This window comes from Zingiber officinale, chromosome 7A, assembly GCF_018446385.1.
Source record: "Zingiber officinale cultivar Zhangliang chromosome 7A, Zo_v1.1, whole genome shotgun sequence".
In the NCBI taxonomy this organism is placed as follows: domain Eukaryota; kingdom Viridiplantae; phylum Streptophyta; class Magnoliopsida; order Zingiberales; family Zingiberaceae; genus Zingiber; species Zingiber officinale.
This window is the reverse complement of record NC_055998.1, coordinates 62,081,014-62,097,640: the sequence shown is the minus strand read 5'-3', so window position 1 is coordinate 62,097,640 and position 16,627 is coordinate 62,081,014. Positions and strand designations below refer to the sequence as shown.

Below are 16,627 nucleotides of genomic sequence, written 5' to 3'. Positions count from 1 at the left end.
GCCACATCAATTGCAAGATGAGTTTCATTTTGTGAGTAATTCTCATTCATTCCATCATCTTCTTCCTCAAGCTCTCCTCAAGCTCTCCCTCTCCTTTCTTGGCCGAACACCATAGGTGCTAGCACACCTTTGTTTGGTCCCCTCCACCTAATTTTGTTCGTGTGGATACTTCTAGAGGGTTGTCTGCTTTGACAATCTTGAGATCCCGCAAACCGTTGGACTAGCGGGATAGCGAAGAGCATCTCATCGAGGGTAACGCTCTTATCTAGTGTAGATCTAGACTTTAGAAACTTGTACTCGTATTTTGTTTTATTTTTCCTTCGCACGGATCTGGTGGCGGGGGTTTCGGGGTTTCCGCGACGCGAAAAAGCGGTTTTCGTGGCTCGAAAGACCCAACATGGCCTACATGGAGGTTAAGAGTCCGACCTACGTGGAGTTCAAAGGACCAGGTTATAAGATGGTCCTGGTCGGGCCCAAGTGGCGTTCCGAGGTTAGGCCTACGTATCAAATAGGAACTCAGAAACCAAGATTACAGGTCAGGAATTACAGGTCGGGATATGCCAACCAAGGTTACAGGGCAGGACTTATAGCCTTGCGACACAGGACCTACAGACCAAAATGTACAGGTCAGGATATGCAAACCAAGGATTACAGGTCAGGACTGATAGCCTTGTGGCATAGAACCTACAGGCCAAAACGTACAGGTCGGGATATGCCAACCAAGGATTACAGGTCAGGACTTATAGCCTTGCGACACAGGACCTACAGACTAAAATGTACAGGTCGAGATATGCAAACAAAGGATTACAGGTCAAAACTGATAGCATTGCAGCACAGGACCTATAGACCAAAGCATACAAATCGGGATATGTCAACCAAGGATTACATGTCAGGACTTATAGCCTTGCGACACATGACATACGACCAAAGCATACAGGTCGGGATATGCCAATCAAGGACTACATGTCAGGACTTATAGCCTTGCGGCACAGGATATACAGACCAAAGCGTACAGGTCGGGATAGACGGACTCGGATTGAGGCGCACAAGTCGGGATAGACGGACTTGGTCTAAGGCATACAGGTCGGGATAAGCGGAATCGAACTAAGGCATACAGGTCGGGACAGACGGAATTAGACTAAGGCGTACAGGTCGGATTTCAGGGTAAGCGATCAGGATAAGCGGAACTGGACTAAGGCATATAGGTCACGATACAAGGTAAGGCAGGTCAGGAGTTCACAAGACAAGACGCACAGGACATGGCTAGATGTACAGATCTGGATTTACGAAACGGCAAGTACGAAGACCCAGCCTAGGGCTAATGGACTTAGGAGGCCACGCATTACACGACAAGCAAACAAGGGAATCGTAACCGCCTGTAAGAGAATAATCACAGTGTGTCAGGGAATATGCTAACTGTCTAGGGCTCATTGCCTCCTGATTCCTCCTTTGACCTATAAGAGGATGCCCTATGTCAATCACCGCCAGACAAAGCCTGACACCCGACATTCCTTGACACTCGTCAGACTCTAGAAACGCCCACAGCAGTATAAAAAGAGGAGCTTCATCCTTACATAGGTACACTCACTCGTCTTTTTGCACTCGTCTTTTACTTTTCATCCTTTCACTGTGCTTCTGGGGAAAAAGTACATGACTTGAGCATCGGAGGGCCTGACCCGGGGACTTTTTCCCTGATTTCTGGTCTCTAACGACCTAGGTGCTTGTCTGAGTGCGTGCAGAACCCGTGCCTGATCGTCCTCGTCACCACCTCTCATCATCCGCCCGTGGGAACCTTTCCTGGAGGTGCCAGGTCGACTAGGCGTCCCAGCGACTTTCCGTCAACCTCGAGGACAGCGCAGCCCGCCTCTGTTTGACTCAGCTTCCAGACTGGATCAAATTTGGCGCCGTCTATGGGAATCTTCCCTACATGTTCTGGAACGTAACGATGGAGGACTCGGGCAGAATCAACGTAACCATGACCGCGAGAGAATACGAGCTCTTCAAAGAAGCTAAGAAGCGACCAGCTTCTGAAAAGCAACAAACTGCTGCCTCCCGACCACGAAAGTTGCCGGAGGTTTCCAAGGAACTGGCTCATGCTTCGGACCGGGGTTCCAAGAGAAAGCAACCTCTAGAATTTCCTCCTGCCTTTTATAGCACTACAACAAAATTAATCTATTATGACATTATCATAACGACATTTACAAATAAATGTCATGATAAACACCTTATAATGACATTTTTATATTATAAATAATAAATATAACATTAGATCCTTTATCGTGACATTTTTAATAAATGTCATATTAATTTATTAGTAATTAGTTAACTTAAAACCCTATACTTCTCATCTTTTCACCGCATATCTTTCTCACGCCGCATTTCTTTCTCACGCCGCCCCTTCTCCTCTGTTCACCACATTTCTTTCCCATACCGTGCTCTTTCTCCTCTTTTCACCTGCTCCTCTCTTGTCTGCACGACTTTCCTTCTCCTCTTTGACGATGCTGCAGTTCTCTTCTTCGCATGCTACTGCAGTTCTCTTCTTCGCACGCCGCTGTAGTTCTCCTCTTTTTCGCACGACGAAGTTCTCTTTTCCGCACGCCCCGTCTCTGCCACCGCCGTGCCCCGTCTTTGACGCTGTCGCGCCCCGTCTTTGACGCTGTCGCGCCCCGTCTTTGCCTCCACTGCGACCAGTATCCTTTGCCGCTTCCCTCTCCGCAGTGAAATCGGACTTTAGGGCTACGGTTCGTCTCCGCCGTCGTGCCCCATCTTTACCACCGCTGCTACCTGTATCCTCTGTCGCTTCCCTCTCAACAGCGAAATTGGAGGCAACGAGCGTCGGCTACAATTCTTTCCTCTTTTCCTACAAGAACAGAAGAGATAAAAAAGGGCTTTCTACACACGGCAGTTATTCCCTTTTCCAAAGGCCACAGTTCACCTCTTTTCAGCACCGCGCCGAAGCCACCATTCATGTTCTCTAAGGTTTCTCCCTTTTTTTCTAACAATTAGGATACTTGTTGCTTTATGAATCTTTGCTTCAGTTAATGCCTTAGAATGCCTAATCCCTGTGTAGCTTGAAGACCTAATAATAGAATTTGATTCGTACATGTTATTAAAACCTTTTACGTCATCTATTACATAGAATATTTTCTTCAGTAAATGAATGCTGCCGGTTAGGAAATTTAATATATTTGTTACTGACCAAAGTTTCCAAAGCTTGAGTCCCTTGTTCATCATCCAATTGATTATGCTCGTGTTGTTAAGAAGATTGGAAATGAAGTGGACTTAACCCTTGTTGATTTGGAGGGTCTTCTACCTTCAACTATTATTATGGTTATTTCTGTGACAGCATCAACCACAAGCGGGAAGCCTCTTTCCAAAGAGAATTTGAATAAAACAATTGACGCATGTGATAGAGCCCTTGCTCTTGACCTTGCAAAAAAGAAAGTGCTTGATTTTGTTGAGAGTAGAATGGGCTATATTGCACCAAATCTTTCAGCAATTATTGGAAGTACAGTTGCAGCTAAATTTATGGGCATTGCTGGTGGTTTGTCTGCATTAGCAAAAATGCCTTCTTGTAATGTTCAGCTTCTTGGGGCAAAGAAAAAGACACTTGCTGGATTTTCCACTACAACCTCTCAATTCCGTGTAGGTTATCTTGAGCAAGCTGAGATTTTCCAAAGCACCCCTCCTTCTCTTAGAACTCGTGCTTGCCGGCTATTGGCATCAAAATCAACTCTAGCTGTAAGGGTAGATTCTACTAGAGGGGATCCAACAGGAAAGGCTGGAATAAACTTGCGAGATGAAATCCTTAAAAAGATTGAAAAATGGCAGGAACCACCCCCTGCTAAGAAACCAAATCCTCTTCCAGTTCCAGATTCTGAGCCCAAAAAGAAGAGAGGTGGCCGTCGGTTGAGAAAAATGAAAGAAAGGTTGTATTTTCACACAAAAGTACTTGGAAAAGTAAATACTCCCTTTACATGTCTAATATTGGAAGGTACACATACTAAAATTTCATGTATATTTGACAGATATGCAGTGACAGATATGATGAAGCTGGCAAAAAGGATGCAATTTGGAGTGCCAGAAGCGAGCTCTTTAGGTGAGTAAACAAGTGATATTCTTTTCTGATGATTGTTGTTTACTATATATATATATATATATATATATATATATATATATATCTATATATATCTATATATATATATATCTATATATAGTAAACAACAATCATCAGAAAAGAATATCACTTGTTTACTCACCTAAATGGTTGTATTAGGCAACTTAGAATGCCAGTCTGTGGTTTAATGCTTGATATGTGAGTTGGATCTCATTTGTTTTAGTTTTGACATGATGTTGCAGTGCTCATGCAAAATATCAATACATTGTTTGACAATTTTAAGGGCTTTGTAAGTTGTTGCAGTTGTCTATTGCCAAATGCCAACTACATCTATAACATGTACATGTTTCCATTAATGTTGGCTTTGGTGCCATATGTTGCTACAAAGCTCAATTTTTAACTCATTAGCTTCCAAATGAGTGTTGTTGTTATCAGTGATGAACTTTACTATTTTAAGGATCAAGGTCCTCTTAATTTTTTGAACATTTATTTTCTCTTGCATAATTTTATTATGATAATGCAGCTGACTATCTATCTTAGATCATTAAAATAATTATTAGTTCATACTTTAATATTTTCTAAAATTTATGGTTCTCTAATTTTATTTCACTTTGAATTATGCCTATTGGTTTTTTGTGCTTCACTTCTGTCATGATAATTTTTTTTTTTTTTCAATTTATCATAATGTTAAACTTCAAATAGAATTGAAGTTAAGGTTGATAGTTTAAAGAAGTGTGAATAAGCTCAGCTCTATAAAGTTTGTGTAGTATGTATTTTTCTTAGTTGGTTTAAGTGATAATGAGAGAACTGATTATTGATGTTGATTAACATATAAAGTTTGTTGATTTATTTTGTTACTAATGATGTTTGCTTTGGTGTTTGTAGTTAACAATAAGCGAAGACCATTATTAGGTGCATATGGAATGATACTATGTATTTTTCTCGTTTGGTATGATATACAATATTTTGAATTATTTTTATTAATTTTGTATTTACATTGTTTCATTTCACTTATACAAATATATACATTATATTTGCAGGTGACAGGTACTTGGATTTTTGTGAATCAATATAATGATTGAAGATGATCCACCTAATCTAGTTTTTAATTTACAAGACTTTGTTAGTTTTAAAATTTAATATTTTGAGTGTATGTGTAGATTGCTTTGGATGTAAAAAACTTATCATTAGTATTACATTTGTAAATTTGATTCAAATGATTGTTAGATGAATAAAAATATGACCCTTTAAATTTTATTTTGTATTTTTTCCTATTTTACATGGTGGATGAATTGTGATGAGGTATAAATATTGAATTCAAGTTATATATTTTAAATAAATATTAATGATAAGTTTTAATGTATTTATAAATTATTATAATGATATTTATTATGTCATTATAAATTAGTTTAGATGACATTTATAAATATCTTTAAATATAAATTTTCCTGACATTTTTTTATTGTCAGTATATCCTTATATTGTGACATTTTTAAAGTTAGCATTGATATTGTATAATGACATCATAAAATGTCAGAATTCGAAGAGGGTCTAAGACGACATCACTTTATAGGGCGTTTTTCGGTGATGTCACTAAAACTTAAGTGTCATCAAAAATATACTATAAGGACATTTATATGTCATTATAGACCTTTTTTCTTGTAGTGTAGGGAGCCCGGCCAGGGGTATTATCAACCAGAGCCTGGATACTACAGCCACAAGGAGCAACCCCAAGTTTCTGTGGCTGAAAGTTCGTTGCCCAAAGATTCGAAGAAGGGGAAGGCTACCGTCCTCTGCGAAGAATGTCGGAGGGAGCCAGAAGAGAAAGTGTCTTTCTCTTCCTGATCTTGGAGGAAAAGCTGCCGAAAGGATACAGACCCCCAACTATTAGGGAATATGATGACAGCAAGGATCATGAAGACCACCTCTGCAAATTCAGAAATGCGGCTCTGCTACATCAATATAGCGATGTCGTTAAATGCCGAGTGTTCCTGAACACTCTATCGGGCTCCGCCCAGAAGTGGTTTGATGGACTGCCTCATGGGTGTATCACCTGTTTCTCAGATTTCAAGATTGTGTTTCTGCGCCACTTCGCCAGTAGCAAAAAGTATCAAAAAAATGACCACTGCTTGTTCGCTCTCAAGCAAGGGTCCGCCGAGCCGCTGAGAAGTTATATTAAACGTTTTAATCAAGTGGCCCAGGACGTTCTCTCAGCCACTTCAGAAATACTTATGAGTGCCTTCTCCCATGGACTAACCGAGGGAGAATTCTTTAGGGATCTCATCAGGAATCCCGTAAAGAATTTTGACGAGATGCTGGAGAAGGCGGCTAGCTACATCAACGTGGAGGAAGCGCAGACGGCGTGAAGGAATGCAGACAAACTGCCTCCCTCTACTAACAGACCGGAAAGAAGAGCACCTTAGCTGCCCGCTCAACCTCTCCCACGTGGTCGGGAAGCCCGACCTACCTCCCCCCCCCCCCCAATCAGGACATTCGGCCGAGCCTGCGTATAGCTGCAGTCCAGGTCCCCCGATTTGGGCCTTGGGGACCGTGTTATTGTACTTACCACCGGTCACATACGCATGCCATCAGCGATTGTGTGCAATTCACTCGAGACTCCCGTCGTGCTGCTGAGTTGGGCCTGCCACCTCTAGAGCTGGCTCCTCAGGTCCAAAGAATGATGGAGAAAAGACGTAACTCGGCGGGACAAGAAGGGAGACCCCGAGTAGATCAGGGAGGACCTAGCCTGTCGCAGTAAGGGCACACTGGGGAGCCAAGAGAAGCTCGTGAGATCGAAAATAGAGGCAACGCGGCCATCCGAGACATTGGTATGATCTATAGAGGACCTACCGACGGAGATTCAGGTAGGGCGCGTAAATCCCACGAGCGCCGGTTGGAGATCCACGTTGTTGGATGCCGCCAGGAGCAGGCCGCTGACCTGGTCATCAGCTTCGTGACTCAAGTCTTCGTTGACACTGGGAGCTCTGTCAATGTATTATTTAGGTTTACTTTTGAAGAAATGCAAATCGACGTAAGCGAGCTCCAGCTAGTGGCCACTTCTAAATATGGTTTTACTGGTAACGAGGTAAGACCCATGGGCCAGATTAAGTTGGCCATATCTTTGGGAAGCGTGCCACTAAGTAAGGACCAGGAGGAGCACCTTTATCGTGGTGGATTCGCCCTCCTCTTATAATGTTATTCTAGGCCGACCAACCCTGCATGAGTTCAGGGCTGCCATCTCCACCTTCCACTAGAAGATCAAGTTCCCTGTGGGAGAGCAGATCGGCGAAGTTAGAGGGGAGCAGTGGGTTTCTCGGCGATGCTATATTGCCATGGTCAAGGTCGAGGCTCGCAAGGCGCAGAGGACTCAAGACGGGTCCGTTCATGCCATTCAGGAGGAGCCTATGCCGATAGCGGAAGAGCTCATCCCCTGTGAAGAGGTCCAATTATATTTTGAATGCCTGGAGACTCTCACTCGCATAGCTGGGGACCTGCCACCTGAGCTGAAAGAAGAGCTGATCCAGTGCTTGATCTGCAATAAAGATGTCTTTGCCTGGTCTACTGAAGAACTACCAAGGGTCAAGCCTGAAGTAGCAGAACACAGGTTACATCTCTTGCCGGACGTCCGACCCGTCAAGTAGAAGAAGAGAAACTTCTCGGCCGATCAAAATAAATTCATTCGAGCTGAAGTAGACCAGCTCAGGAAAGCAGGCCACGTTAGGGAAGTACAATTCCCGTCCTGGCTTTCCAACGTGGTTCTTGTGGCAAAGCCCAACAATAAGTGGAGAGTCTGCATAGACTTTCGGGATCTCAATCGTGCCAACCCTAAAGATTGTTATCCTTTGTCCAGAATTGATCAACTGGTAGACTCAACTGCCGACTGCGAAAGAATTTGCATGCTGGATGCTTATCAGGGTACCATCAAATCCCCCTGGTCGTGGAAGATTAAGAGAATGTTAGTTTATCATGGTAGATGGTACTTTCTACTACACTATCATGTCTTTTGGGCTCAAGAATGCTGGAGCTACTTATCAAAGGATGATGGACAAAATCTTCCAGGAGTAGGTCGGACGCAATATGGAAGTCTATGTAGATGATATACTCATCAAATCTCCCCTAGCCACGAATCTGATAGCTGATGTGGAGGAGATCTGCGGCACCCTCCGGTAGTATGGGGTAAAATTAAATCCCTTGAAGTGTCTATTTAGAGCCAAAGGAGGGAAGTTCTTGGGCTATCTCGTCACTGAGCGAGGAATTGAAGCCAACCCCGAGAAGGTCCAAGCACTTAGGGTCATGAAGGCCCCGCAAAACCTGAAAGAAGCCCAGAAGTTGGTAGGCAGGATAACAACCCTGTCTAGATTTATCTCCCGATCAGCAAACAAGGCGACACCCTTCTTTAAAATACTCCGGAAAGCCTCTAAATTCCAGTGGGACGAGGAGTGCATGTGGGCTTTTGAAGAGCCGAAGAAGTATTTGGAGACCTTGCCTTCTTTGTTCAAGCCTATTACAGGAGAGCCACTCTGGGTATACTTGTCAGCCACCCCTGAGGCCGTGGGGGCGGTGTTAGTGAAAGAGCAGGACAATGTACAGCGGCCAGTGTATTTTTTCAGTCATCTATTAAAGGGAGCTTAGTCTCGATACACAACTATAGAAAAGTTGGTCTATGGACTAGTGCTTATGGTCCGACGTTTAAGGCCCTATTTTCTAGCCATCCCATCACGGTTCTGACCAACGACACTATGACTACGTTTGGTTGGGTGTAATGTAATCTAGCTTGTAATGTAATCAAATTTGTAATGTAATGTAATGTAATCTTAATTACATTACTTCGTTTGGTAATATAATGTATGTAATCTTTGATTACAGGGATGATTACATTCTTTTGTTTGATATCCATTATTTTTTATAAGCAATGTAATTCATATTATTATAAAATGACAAAACTATCCTGCGACTTCTACCGACGGTCGCCGCACCTCTGTCGGAGTTTGTGTCTGGTGACCGATGTCGACCGGCGGTGGCGGCGACCGTCGACCAGCGACTAGCGGCCGGCGACCGGCGGCCGGCGACCGGCGACCGGCGGCCGGCGACCGACGACCGGCGGCCGGCGACCGACGACCGGCGGCCGGCGACCGACGATGGCGACTGGCGGCCGGCGGTGGCGACAGGCGACCGACGGCGGGGGTCGACGATCGACGGCGGGGACCGGCGACCGGCGGCAGCCGACGACCGGCGGACGATGACTGGCGACGGCCGGCAGCGGCCGGCGATCGGTGAGCGGCGGCCGGCGACCGGTGAGCGGCTGCGGCGGCGACCGGTGAGCGGGCGACGGGCGGTAGGCTATATTCGACATTCAATTTTTAGTTAAACTGTGACCTCGTAATGTAATCATATTACATAGTATTTGCTTTGTAATCCAGATTACAAAAATTCACTACCTTTTGTAATCGAGATTACATTACATTACATTACAGGTTTAAAGTTAAAACAAATAAAATAATCAGTCTTGTAATGTAATCCTGATTACATTACAAGGCAGATTACATCCTACCAAACGTAGCCTATAGGTAAAGCTCTTACCAACATTGAAGTTGATGGTCGGCTTATTAAGTGGGCGACCGAATTGGAAGAGTACAATATCACCTATCAACCTTGCACAGCTATTAAGGCATAGGCCTTAGTTGATTTCTTGACTGAGGTTCATCAAACGAATTCAGTAGAAACTTGTAAAGTATATGTGGATGGATCAGCCACACGTTAGGGGAGTGGCGTCGGAGTTCTTTTGATATCCCCTCAAGAAGACATCTTGCAGTTAGCTGTACGATTAAATTTTAGAGATACCAATAACGAGACAGAGTATGAGGCTTTATTGGCAGGGCTACAGGCAGCCCAATATGTGGGAGCTGCCCGAGTTATCATTTATTCGGACTCCCAATTAGTAACTCAGCAAGTAACCAACAACTTTGAGATCAACAGCGACAAGCTACAAGAATATCGGGAGGCTTATGAGAAAATGAAAGAAGAATTTAGGGAGGTCACGATGAGCAAGATTCCCAGAACAGAAAATGGCCGAGCTGACGAGTTAACTAAAATGGTCAGTTCTCTAACCACATGGGTACTGGATAGGTCAATAGCACAGACCTTTCTTATAACCCAGATAGATCTGCAGAATAACAGGGACGAGATTATTGATTGGAGAGCACCAATGATTAGTTATCTTCAACAAGGTACCTTACCAATAGACTTGGAACAAGCACGACTAGTCAGGAAAAAGGCACATGCCTACACCATGATAGGGGATCAATTATATAAGCGGACGTTTTCCAGGACTTTACTAAAGTGTGTAAGCATGGAAGAGGCGGGTCAGGTCTTGAGAGAAATGCATTTGGGGTGCTATGACAGTTATGCTGGAGGTCGAACACTAGCTCGTAAGATATTGTTGGCCGGATATTTCTGGCCCACTCTGCAGAGGGATGCTCAGCAACTGGTGAACACTTGCCTATTTTGCCAGAAACATCAAAATCTGACGCATATGCCTACCTCAACGCTAAAGACATCTATAGTTTCTTGCCCCTTCGATCAGTGGGGTATGGACATTGTCGGACCCTTCCCTATGACATCCGGTCAAAGGAGATTCTTACTGGTAGCAGTTGACTACTTTTCCAAGTGGGTCGAAGCCGAAGCTCTGGCCAGGATTATCGAGAGAGCGGTTATTCAATTTTTATGGAGGAACATTTTGTGCGGATTTGATATACCCCATAAGCCGGTATCAGATAATGGAAGACAATTTCAATGTCGGAAGATACATGCCTGGTGTAAGGGGTTCGACATTATCCAGGCCTTCACCTCCGTAGCGTATCTAAAAAGTAACGGACAGACCAAGGTTATCAACTGAGAAATTGTACGAGGACTGAAGATTAAGTTAGACCATGTGGGAGGAGACTGGGTGGAAGAGCTGCAAAGTATTCTTTGAACGTACCGTACGACACCTCGAGAAAGCACAGGTCTTACTCCATTTCACCTGGTCTACGGCAGTGAGGCAGTGGTACCCGTGGAGGTCGGGGTGCCTTCAACTAAGAGAATGTTATACGACGAGGAGAATGTCGAGCGACGACTAGCAGAGCTGGACCTCATTAGCGAGACTCGCGAGCGAACGATAGCCCGTCTAATTGCTTATCGACAGAGGATGAGGCAAAATTATGATAGAAAGGTGGTTCCTCGCTTCTTCGGAGAAGGGGACCTGGTCTAGAAGCGAGTAAAACCTGTGGGAGACGTAGCCAAGTTAGCACCTCAATGGGATGGACCCTACAAAGTTATTAAAAAGTTGGCATCAGATGCGTACTACTTGCAGGACAACCAGGGTAGGAATCTAGATCGGCCCTGGAGCACTAACTACCTTCAGCCTTACAGCACATAGGTGTAGGTTTGAGGGAGGTAGGATAGATCAGGCTGAGAAACCTACCTGATCAGGATTGTTACTTGATAGAACAAGTCGGGAATATACTAACCGGTCAGTTAAAATGCCTGCCTGGTCAGGGGTCAGTATTGTTATATCTTTGTAAGTCATTAAACTTATTTGGGATTCATCCAGAAAGCAGATAACAAGAAGTGGGACAGAACATTAGGCATAGAATAGTTCTATTTGCACAATGTACAAGTACAAATTACTTGAAAGCAGAAAAAACTTCGTCGGACATTTCGTCCAAAATGCGACGATGATCCAAAAAGTCTTCGGGAGGAGCGGATTTGAGATATACTTGCTTATATAGTTGCCGCAGAGCCCTTGCCGTGCCAGAAGCTACAGAGACCACGAAGCGGTGCCCGACCTGGACGCTGAACTCTCAAGAATGGAGGTAGGCCTCTCGACTCTACCTGCAGCATTCGTCTTCCCCCGCTTTATATATTTCCAGAGCTGAGGTAACTCCAGAAAGGCCAGAATGGGTCTATGACAGCTAAGTTTTCAGGGCAAGTAGTTCGGCAGCCTGGGATTCCAAAGTCTGGCTCTGCTCTTGTAGGAGGGCCTCTTTAGATCTCAGCTCCTGGGTCAGTTGATCTATAGTCTGCTTATAGAGACCTTCGTCCTGACTTCTTTCTTCGCGAAGGACTTGGAGCTCCTGGTCGGTCGCCCGCAGAGATTGGCAATGTTGAGCGTTAGCCCTCTTCAATGCCTCTATTTTAGCTCTTTGGGTGCGGCCGGCCGTTGTGTGATCATTCAGTTGCAATTCCAGCTCAGTTACCCTATTCGATAACACCTTATTACGATGATAATTAAGATAAAGCGTTTGATTCATCACCAGGGATTCGGCATGAGCTTGAGCCCAAAAAGTAAAGCGTTTAAGAAGAATGAAAGAAGTTTTGTCACATGAATAGGTGAAGCGCACCTGGACATACAACTCCGAGAACCTCTCCATCCGGTCGGGTACAGATAGGCCCTCCATCTGCTGAATGCTTTCATCCCAACAGGTAGCCAGTTGACCTCATAGGAAAATGCAGCTAGTGGGAGCGTCCTGTTGTTGCATTAACTCTGACTCAGAAGGCTTGGTGGAATAATAATGGTGATAGGAAGGGTCCGGTGGTTGCGGAGATGATGTCGTCGGTTCGGGAGGATTGGGAGAGGCCGGGTGAGATGGCCGTGGTCGTGATTCATCAGGCAGGGGAGGCGCTGATGGACCTGCCGTGTCGCCTGGTACTCGTGAAGGAGCATTGACAAGCAAGGAGGAAGAAGCGGGTTAGGAAGAAGGTGGAGCTTGCTCCCGTAAACACGCGGAAGGAGGATCCGCAACGGTCATAGGACTGTTGGCCGGTACAGGAGGATCCCGGACGTGTGAGGATGAAGGTGGAATGGAAGACCTGGGGACTGGGTCGGCGGACGGGCTGCCAGCGCCCCCAGCACCCAGGTCTGGTTATGGTTCAATATGCCTTTGGCAGAATCTATGAATCAAGGGTTGGTCGTCCGAATCTGAGTCTTCAGGAGAGGGTCGGGATCGCCGAGCCGAAGAAGGGGTCGTCGTTCGACTGGTAGGATCAACAACAAGACGCGCCTGCCAGGCTACCCGGGAAGCCGCCCGGAAAGAAGGACTGGCAGGGGGTGTTAGTATTAGCCTTAGTACCAATTATGAGATGATTGTAAAGAGCTAATTTGTATCATATATCACTATTAATAAAAAGGCAAAGGTTATGGTTATTATATTTATTGCAGTTCGGTGCCGATTGAATAAATATAATAATGTCCTTGGATAGTAGGTTCTTATCGACAGTATATCAATTGGTTAAATTGATAGTGAGATATTGTAGAGAACACTACTCTTAAGTATTCCTAGTCGAGCATTAATATACAAGGATAATATTAATGCGTTGAGACTAGCATGTAGGTCAGCGGATGACTAGATCTCACAAGTCATGGATATGAGATATCAGGTTGACACATGGGTATATATTAGAGAATATATACTGAATGACCTGCCATAAGAATATTTCATGGATCGTCGTATGAGTGTCATAAACATTCTCATATGACTATTGGTATGAATAGTCCTCAGACCTGAAGTCACTACGGTTCCCTACATAAGAAGTTGTATACTTTGGTATCGTCAAACGTCACCCGTAACAGAGTGGACTATAAAGTCGATCACTGGGTATGCAATGAATTATGCGGAGGGATGTGAGTGATGTAGATGGAATCTATTCCTTCCATATGACGGAAGCGATATCTGTGGGCCCCTTGATTAGTAGGACACAAGAATGTATGGTCATACTTAGATAAGTCAATAAGAGATATTGAGCTTATTTGTATAGTGTGTCTACTTAGAGATCAAGAAACACAAAGATTGATAAGGGGATGACACGGTCTATGCCTCATTGATCAATCTAGATATCAAGGATAGAGAGACTGAGTCATACAAGATGATAGCCACAGACAGGTTAGGTCAGATCTCAACTTTCTCGTCACTTGGGTAGCAATGATGTCTTACTAGATGCCACTCATTGTTTATGTATCTCAAATGGTGATTTGGGTACATTGCCAACGTTACGAGAGCCTATAGGGTCACATACTAATAACAAGTTGATATGGAGATAGGTTCATATGATGAATCAATGGATTAAGTGTAATCCGAATTTGACTCATTGAGTTAGACTCAGAGGGATCCAATTGTTGGATTGAGTTCAATTGCATGAGAATCAATGGGTTAGACTCATTGGGTGAACTTGAGTTCACAAAGGAAGTTGAATTGTCAAAATTCAACCATTGGATTGAATGATTAATTTTGAGCCATTGGATTAGAATATGAAAGGGTGGAGACTCTTGGAATACCATGGGATGGTTATAAATATCATTTGGATGATATTTTTCATAAAATTTTCATCACTTGAGAAGGTGAAAGGTCTCTTTGCTTCTTCTTCTTCCTCCTTTCCTTGCTTGGCTGAACACACCCTTGAAGGTTGCTAGCACAACCTTGTGTGTTCTTCTCCATCTTGTTGAGTTTGTGAGACAAATGAAGGCAAGGCTTGTTATCATGTAGCTTAGTATAGATTATGAATTGAAAATGTTTCTTCCCTTCGCATGGATCCACTGGATAAGAGGATCTCTTTGGGGTCGGATGATAGTGGGGTCGGATAGCTAGCGCGGTCAAAAGTCAAGCCCTTGTGGCAGTCAGAAGTCAAGCCCCCATGGCGGTCAAAAGTCAAGTTCACGTAGCGGTCAGAAGTTAGGTCTACGTGGTGGTTAAAAGTCTGGCCTACATGGAGGTCAAGAGTCCGGCCTACGTGGAGTTCAAAGGACCAAGTTATAAGATGGTCATGGTCGGGCCCAAGTGGCGTTCCGGGGTTAGGCCTACGTATTGAATAGGAACTCGGAAGCCAGGATCACAGGTCAAGAATTACAGGTCGGGATTGTTGAACTTTTCGGGTTGCGAAAACCGCTTTTTCGCGTCGCGGAAACCCCGAAACCCCCGTCATCGGATCCGTGCGAAGAATAAAATTTAGAAAAACCTTCGAGTATGAGTTTACTAACTCTAGATTTACATTAGAGTTCTAGATGGTTAAGAGTTTTTACCCTTGATGCGCGCCCTTCGCGAATCCCGCTCGTCCAAGTTGCCGGATCTCAAGATTGTCAAAGTAGACAATCCTCTACACGTATCCACACGAACAAAAGAGGGAGAAAGCCAAACTAAAGTGTGCTAGCACCTTAGTAGGGTTCGGCCAAGGTAGGATGAGAGGGAGAGAAGAAAGAGCTCAAGGAGGTAGAAGATAGAATGAATGCCTTACAATAAAAAAATTCATTCTCATTCATTTTGAGTGGCCGGCCACAATTGTAACTCCCTTACAATTAATGTGGCCGACCACATTAAATGGAAAGCGGTTTGTAACCTCCATGATGTGGCACACACATGTGCTAGCTTTGATGATGTGGCACATCATCATTAGTCCTCCTATTGCCAACTCACAAATGAGGTGGCAAATGGTCAAGTCAAACTTGACCTTTCATCTTCCTTCTCAAGTTAAGTCAAACTTGACCAAATCTCTCTCATGGTTGATCTAATCTAACCATTTGATTCAAATCAACTTAATATAATGAATCTAATTCATTTAATTAAATTGATTCAATGAGTCATAATCTAAATTAGACTCATTGAACACATGAATCAACTTGAGTCCAACTCAATTAGCCTAACTTGGATTACTTTTAATCCAATTTGGTTCAATACATGAACCTAATCCTCTTGGTTCATCATATGAACCTAATCTCCATCTAATTGTCCTTAGTGTGTGACCCTATAGGTTCTTGTAACGTTGGCAATGCCCCTAAACCCATTTAGGAGCATAAGTAATGAGCGGTATCTAGCAACACATCATTATTACCCAAGTTACAAGAATGTTGAAATCCAACATCACCTTGTGACTACTAATTGTGACTCCTCACAATATATGACAAGTGTCCTTCTATCCTAGACATCTAGATTGATCAATGTAAGGCATAGACCGTGTCATCCTCTGACTAATCTAAATCTTGAACTCCAAGTAGACTCACTAAATCAAATGAGCTCAATATCTCATATTGACTCATTTGGGCATGGCCATGCACTTCGTGGTCTCACTTTATCAAGAATATCGATGTCTCTCCCGTCATATAGGAGGGATATATCTCATCTATATCACTCACATCCCTTTGCATAATTCGTTACATATCCAGTAATCGCCTCTATAGTCCACCCAATTACGGGTGACGTTTGACGAAACCAAAGTACATAACTTCTTATGTAGGGAACCATGGTGACTTCAGGTCTAAGGACTAGTAGTCATACTAATAGCCACATGAGAAAGTATATGCCACTCATATAATGATCCATGATACTTTCTCATGGCGGGTCATTCAGCATACATTCTCCAATGCATACCCATGTGTCAACTTGATATCTCTATATCCATGACTTGTGAGATCAAGTCATCGAGTTGACCTACATGCTAGTCTTATTGCATTAACATTGTCCCTGAATGTTAATACTCGACTAG

The 16,627-nt window shown here is 43.9% G+C and overlaps 1 protein-coding gene across 1 annotated transcript; it reads left to right on the top strand.

Annotated features, from left to right (window-relative positions):
- The first annotated feature begins 1,945 nt into the window (after positions 1–1,945).
- LOC121999402 (U4/U6 small nuclear ribonucleoprotein Prp31 homolog) lies at positions 1,946–4,107 on the top strand. Its single transcript, XM_042554089.1, has 3 exons — positions 1,946–2,074; positions 3,205–3,929; positions 4,029–4,107. Exons 1-3 carry the CDS (start codon positions 1,946–1,948, stop codon positions 4,105–4,107), a joined length of 933 nt encoding a protein of 310 aa, XP_042410023.1.
- Positions 4,108–16,627: the final 12,520 nt, after the last annotated feature.